General features: G+C 33.9%; 1 protein-coding gene across 2 annotated transcripts; it reads right to left on the bottom strand.

Moving 5' to 3' along the window:
- Nucleotides 1–2,747: 2,747 nt before the first annotated feature.
- Nucleotides 2,748–6,000, bottom strand: LOC148927307 (putative disease resistance RPP13-like protein 3). 2 transcript variants are annotated; one of them, XM_089057285.1, is made up of 3 exons: nucleotides 5,502–6,000; nucleotides 3,782–5,100; nucleotides 3,562–3,701 (listed from the first exon to the last, which is right to left on the bottom strand). In XM_089057285.1, exons 1-3 carry the CDS (start codon nucleotides 5,898–5,900, stop codon nucleotides 3,698–3,700), a joined length of 1,722 nt encoding a protein of 573 aa, XP_088913411.1. In that variant the 5' UTR covers nucleotides 5,901–6,000; the 3' UTR covers nucleotides 3,562–3,697. The 2 variants fall into 2 exon arrangements, with proteins under 2 accessions (XP_088913410.1, XP_088913411.1); XM_089057284.1 differs by having other exon boundaries at nucleotides 2,748–5,100; nucleotides 5,502–5,999.
- Between the last annotated feature and the right edge of the window lie 1,372 nt (nucleotides 6,001–7,372).

The raw sequence follows: 7,372 nt of genomic DNA, 5'->3' as shown, positions 1-7,372 counted from the left end.
AGCTATCATCATTGAACTTTATATCTCACCCACGCTCTACGGAGCATATCAAGTGTTGTAGCAGATGATTGTATCTTGCACCGGGGCGTAGAATAATCTATTGTTGTGATTCATGCTCTCCTCAAATAGCAAACCTTGCAAAACAGATAAAAAAATTAAATTGTACAAAATATTACATCCTAAATTAGTATTATCAACCGTTCTACAATATCAGCTTAAAGCAACAATATTCCCCGACAACAGCGCCGAAAACTTGATGCACTTTTTATTAGCACTAAAAATACCTGCAATTTTACAGGGTAGATCTAGTATAGCTAAAGGTCAGTACCGTGATATCGAACACATGGAATGAGATTGCAACTGACTATCATATACTAAGCATCATATACAAAGCAGGCTAAAAAATGTAGAGTTTTAGGTTCCAACTACTAAGACCTAATGATGATTAATCTCACAGAACCTTTACCTTTATGTGTCTCTGGGATTATTAGGAAAGTCGCAATTCTAGGATAAGCCCTCTCTCGAGTGCACCTATCAAGTATATTAGACTCTAACTATCAAAGTCTCCTTCCAATAGATTAGATACTATCTCCTTAAGTTCTTAAGACTCAAGCCCTCACAAAGGGTCTTCTCTCTCGAGTGCAAATAAACCTATGTGTTGTACTCGTTCCTTTTACCACATAAAACTAGCTATCTTTCGATAAATCTAGTTTAACGGACATAGTTCTAAAGTTGGCCAGACAAAAGAACGATAAAAGCACAGGAACAAGCAAAACAATCACAAGAGCTAGGAAAAAGGTTCAATTCAATAAATCAAAACATGTTCATAATAGTTTTCATCAAAAAATCTACAAATAATGTTTAACTACTCATAGACAAGTAGTAAAAATATAGAAGTTCTAGACATGGAAAAAATTGATAAAACCCAAGGTTGAATCTTCAATCTTAAGTCTTCTCTTGCCTAGATCTGCAGAGCTCCACTTCAATAAAAGATGGGTGAATTGAATGTGGAACTTCAATCTTAAGTTTTCTCTTGCCTGGATTTGCAGAGCTCTACTCCAATGGAAGATGGATGAATTATATGTGGAATATGGAATTGAAGAAGATGTGGAGAAGGATTGGAGGCCCTGAGATGTGGGATAGAAGAAGGTGTAGATGAAGAAGGATCGGAGGCTCTGAGAGGATTATGAATTAGGTCAAGGAGATATTTATAGGCTGGAAAAATGTTTAGTTTTTATAATTTTCGTGCCTTACAAGAAATGATAAAGATTTGGGCAACAATTTATTTTCTTCCTATTAATTTTTCGTCAGCTTTGACTGCACTGCGCAATGTTCGTAGAATGGTCATAACTTTCTTCACAGAAGTCCGATTGAGACGTTCAAGGTATCCACGCGAAGATCTTTAGAAGAGGAAGAGAATGCTATGTATTAATCACTGATTGGAATCCAAAACTTCTGGGAAACATTGCTTAAACTGAGGCTGCTGCACCTAGCCTTTTTGCACATTTTTCTGTCTTTTTCTATCATTTATCAACAAACACATCAAAAATACCAAATGTATAACATATACAATTTAAGAACATAATTTGCATGATTGACGTTTAAAACGAGTCAAATCTAATCCTTAAAAATATGCAAAATTCATATTTGTCAGGCACCCATTGCACCCATTGTGAATGCTCTTAGTAATATAAGTTATCTTTCTTAAACAAATACCCAAATTTTGATGGGCCCAAATCCGTGAATATGAAATATTAAAAAAGTGAACACTCCCTAGAAAAATTAATACTCCATAAAATAAATCCAAGTAGACAAACTTGAAGAAACTTAAGTACTACTGTAGTACTATAAAGATAAATAGACAAACTTAATGAAACTAGAAAATGTCTCCTTGAAAAGTTAAAAAAAAAAAATTAGTTTACTATTAGTTCATCGATATTTTGGATGATTTGTTTATTACTCCATCAGTTATATGAATATATGTGCACTTTTTATTTCCGTCCCTCCTATAAAAATATTGGCATTTTCATTTATAGAAATTATCTCAATTTATTATCCCTATAAAAATGTGGGTTTCACTATCCATTAACACTACTTTAACTATCATTTTTCTCCTCTTTTTTACTTTATCAACTTTATCTTAATTCTGATGTCATATCATATGCCCACATATTTTAGGAACGGAGGGAATATTATACTTTACGGAGTATTACATGGATGTTCAACAAGTTTGTCACTGTTTTCCGAGAACTAAACCTTCCTTGGAATATGAAATAGGTTATTTAATTAATTAAACCTATCGAATAAATAATTATTCAAAGTATTACTCGAATTTTTAAAAACCACGCTGAACAAAAACAGTGCTCGGTAATTATGAGATTATTTATTTCATATTTACCGTGTAAATATATCCTCAGGAAGTTTTTATCGAAAACAATTGTCGAGCACTTATACTCTCGGGAAATTAAATTACTGGTAAAATAGTCATCCACTCATCCAATTGACCGAACAACATTAGCGCTCGGTAACTGGCGAGCCAATTATTTTTTACATGTGTGGATTACTAAGCATTGTATGTATTCCGTAATCAAATCATTATTCTAAATAATCCTTTTAATTTTATTTTCTACTTAATTTTACGTTTCTACACCAAGTCATTGCATTGTGAAACACTTTTCTTCCTTAATGTCATATTCGCAAATCTTAGATGTACCGAATTAATAATATTAATTGATGTACATACATAGTAAGACAATACACACACCAGTTCATTGATGTAAACACACACAATACAACTTATAAACTAAGACAAACGCAAACAACTAATTATCAAGTCTCGAAAAATTTAAATATGCAGCAGTTATTGATTTGATTGTTCCACACTACTCATCCAGGATTCAGTCACGAAACTGTAAAGGTAATTAAATTTGCAAGATACCTGATTGAGCTTTTGTATCATCCAGGAGTTACAGAGAGCTTGAATGGGATCTTCGAACTAGCCTTTTCTTCTGCAATGTTCCTAGCGTAGGTAACAACAGATATATTAACACGACCTACTTCCAATATTTCGAGGCTCTTTAGGGTCCCTGGAAATTCATTGAGCTTTCTACAGTTCTTAAGCACAAGACGCCTTAGTTTAGGAAGAGAATCAGCTGTGGCCTCCCAAATAACTAAATCTGTTGTTGCAATGAGCAAGAACTGGAGACAAGGAAAGCCATCCTCCTCGACATTCCAGTACATTCCAGTGCATGCGTTGTCTTTCAACTTGAGAACCTCCAGGGTTTTAATCCTTGCCAAAGTAGACAAATGGCTCCATTTTAGGTATGTATTGGATAAAGTCAGCCACTTGAGACATGGTGGGAAACAGTCGGGCTCAGGAAGGCCTTGCAACGGATTTTTATATTGCATTTCCAGAAAGTCATTATTCACCAGCTTCAACTTTTCAAGGCATACCAAGTTTTCCAAGAATCTGTTTTCAAACATAGGTAGTAGTTTTCCTTGAACCCTTAATGTCTTCAGACAGTGAGCTGCTTTAGACACATCTTCCGTGAAAGATTCTGGTGACAGTGTAGTTAGTGTTTGAAGATTCTCACTAGCTTTACTTTTCCCTACTGGGGAGAGGATGATGGCCGCATTTGTTTTGACATGTCTCAGCCTCCATATATTTGCTTCCACTTTAATTGTATGTGATGTCGTGTCAACTACAAGAGTTTGCAAATTCCACTGCTCAGAAAGGAATTGTGGGAGATTTTGGAGACCATCAACGGACAAAGTGATGTACCTCAAATGCGCTAGTTGCGTGATCCTTGAAGGAAATGCATCAAGTCTAATAGATTTGGAATCCAAAACTCTGAGCAAGTTGCAGGCATCAAGGATAATTGATATGTAATTTGGATCTAAGTCGGCAAACTCTTTGTCGAATAAAAAGGAACGGACTGATGGTACATTTGGTACTTCCGAGAGTAAATCCCCAACATTTGAATGGACACAAAGACGACGACCCTCTTTCATCTTACTTTTCTGTGCCCCTTCGATCACTTGGAACAAATTTTGTTCTAGAGCTTTGTCCATACAGAACGCATGTATCATGTCATGAACACGACATGTTTTAACCTCACCAATAGAATTTGTCTTATCAACCATCACTAGATTCCTGCTGATAAGATCGTACAAATTCTGGTTAGCAGATTCCTCCAAGCTCTGATTTCCCTTAGCTCGTACAAATCCTTCTGCAATCCACAAACGGGTCAATTTCCAGGCGGATATCTCATGACCTTTAGGAAACACCCCCATGTATAGAAAACATTCCTTCAAGTCATCAGGCAATCCACTATAAATCAGTTTTGCCACATCAGATATGCTCCTTTTGTTATGCAAAAACAACTTCTCATTTGCAAACACTTTCTGCCATTCCAATTTGATTGCACCTACACCACGTGGTTCCATTATTTGACCAGCAAGAACTCCTCCAACTACCACTATCTGCAGAGGCAGCCCACCACACTTGTCTGCTATTTGTTGCCCAATTCCCTCCAACTCTGGAGGGCAATCTTCCATATTTCCAAACACCTCTAATTGCAGAAGCTTCCAACTTTCATCTGAAGTTAGGAAACGCATCTTGTGGGCAGGATTTCCAACACAACCAGCGCCAACATAGTTGTCACAACTAGTTATCAAGACTTTACTCCTTCCATTATTATAAGGCAATATACTTTCTATGTGTTTCCAATCATCATAACTACACACATCATCCAAGAATAACAAGAACTTTTCTTTCTCCAAACATGCCCGAACGATGTTGATTAACTCTTGTTCCCTTGTGCCGGACATGTCTATGCTAGAAAACGTTTTCAAAATATTGAGATACACATCCCTATAGTTTGAATGTGGAGAAACATGAATCCAGATGCGAATTGGGTATTCATAAGCAATTCTCTCATTCTCGTAAATCCTCCGAGCCAATGTTGTCTTCCCTAACCCACGCATACCAATGATGGAGATAACATCAAGCTTCTCTTTTGATTTTGTAAGATAGCCAATCATGGTGTCTTCCTCATCTTCCAGAGCTATAAGTACTTCATCACCCATGACTGGTCGTAACTGTGTAAATACAGTGATACTTAATATTTAGCCCATGTTGAAGAAATTAGAATAATAGGCTACATAAACATAGTACGACCATGGAAGGGAAAAGGAAAACTGATCAAGAATATAACTTTATATATACATAGATTTAAACTAAACAAATCTCTGCTACTTAAAGTAATTCAGAACAGAAGAATGAAATTGTTAAAAAAAATCGGATTGAGGCCCTGAACTGAAGCTCCCCTATTATTCAATTATTTCCGCAGAATTCCACCAAATCAGAGTAGTATTCCGCTAAAAGATATGCATAAACTTCATTCTAATAACAAGAAAACAGGCATTCCCAGCGAAATGGGTGAAATCCTTAAAAATAATACTCCATAGTTGAAATTCGATTTGATGATAGTATGATTTACCGTTTGGACTATAGTCTGTCGCTGGTCCATGATACGTGGCCTAGACATGTAGGCATCTGCTAGGTCCATGAGATTGCCCAATCTGAGCTCCTTGCTCTTTTCCGCTATGATATGGACGCCATTTTGATGTTGGGGCAATAAATTCAAGCTCCCGCTGGCAACCGCATCGGTCAAGAAAGAGTCGATGGCGTCTTCTAACTCGTAAATAAGCTTCTTGACACTTTTATCTAACGGGGTCTCATCATTGCTAGAATTCATCGCCGCAGCTACAGCCGTCAGCAAATCTAGATCCATTATCAGCCAACGAAGCTCATTTTCTGCTCCCTTGATGAGTTCCGAATGAAATTCTAGTAGCTGTGACACGTTTCTCGCAAGGAATCTCGCTGAAGTTACCGCCATTAGACGGATGCATCAAGAGATCTCAATTTTGAAGATAGATGAGGTTTGGTTTGACTTGCTATCATGTGGTAGGTCGGAGACGTCTTTCAGCAAAGTTTATTAAAGTATATTGTCTCAATATAATACTCCTAATAAAGTTTGCACTATTTGGATTTTTCCCATAAATTTACTGAATTGTGCTACTTTCTCTGGGTAAGCTCATCTCGCGTCTAATGTGCAGTATTAAAATAATACAGGCAGTGATAAATTAACAAAAATTGTATGTACAAAGTTGGACATTTTAGATATTACATGCAAAATAAAATTACAATTATTAACTAATTTGTTGTATTACATAATTACCCTCCTATACTAATTTAGGAAAGCGTTTTCCTTCATCAACGCTTATATATTTAGGAATTGATTTACTACATAATCAATGGCATAGTTTGTAATCAATTATGTTGAATCGATCTATTCAATTAGGTAGATAATATTAGTTGCATAATTTCTTCTTCCATTAACAACAAAAAGGATATTTCTTCATTCCATTTCCTCTAAATTTAAACTCTCCCATACAAACTAACTTATCTTTTAAATTAACTTCTGTATTTCATTATTTTATCATTAAATCAATTTTACAATTCTAAACTTATAAAAATGACTACCTACATATATAAGTACTTTTTTAATATTATCATCTAATAAAATAAAAAATAATAATAATCATTCACATTCAATTATTTCATTATTAAATCATATTTAAATATCTAAGTTATAACGACTACAAGTATATACAACTAAAAATCTTATTGTTATCATCTAACTAAATAATCGTAGTCGTTCACGTCCATATACTTTATTAATAAATAATCTTTAAAATTCTAAAATATAAAATTAACTAATGTAATAATTTCTTTGTGTATCATCCAAAATAACAATTATAGTCATCCACATCCGATTATTTTATGAATATAGAATTCTTAAAATCTTAAGTTACAAATGACTACATACATATTTTTAATTGTTTTCTTAGTGTTATCATCCAATTAAATACAAAATAATAATAGTCATTCACATCCAATTATTTCATTATTAAATCATCTTAAAAATTATAAGTTAATAAAAGCAAAATCATGTGTATATAATTAATTTCTTAGTGTTATCATCGAACTAAATAATCGTAGTCATTCCATCTAAATATTTTATTAATAAACAATCTTTAAAATTTCAAACTATAAAAGCAACTACCGTGTATATAATAATTTCTTAGTATTGTCATCCAAAGAAATAATTATAGTCATTCACATCCAATTATTTTATTATTAAATAATTCTTAAAATTATAAATTATAAAAATGACTACACGCATATAAGATTAATTTCTTAGTATTATCCTCCAATAAATTAAAAAATAGTAATGTCCATTCGCATCCAATAATTTTATATTAACTCATCTTTACAATTCTAAGTTACAAAAACGATTATATATGT

This window comes from Salvia hispanica, chromosome 4 (genome assembly GCF_029641045.1).
Source record: "Salvia hispanica isolate PSC_SH4W2 chromosome 4, Shi_PSC_v1, whole genome shotgun sequence".
Lineage (NCBI taxonomy): Eukaryota > Viridiplantae > Streptophyta > Magnoliopsida > Lamiales > Lamiaceae > Salvia > Salvia hispanica.
Note: the sequence above shows the minus strand (reverse complement) of the source record. Positions and strands in the feature narration are given on the sequence as shown.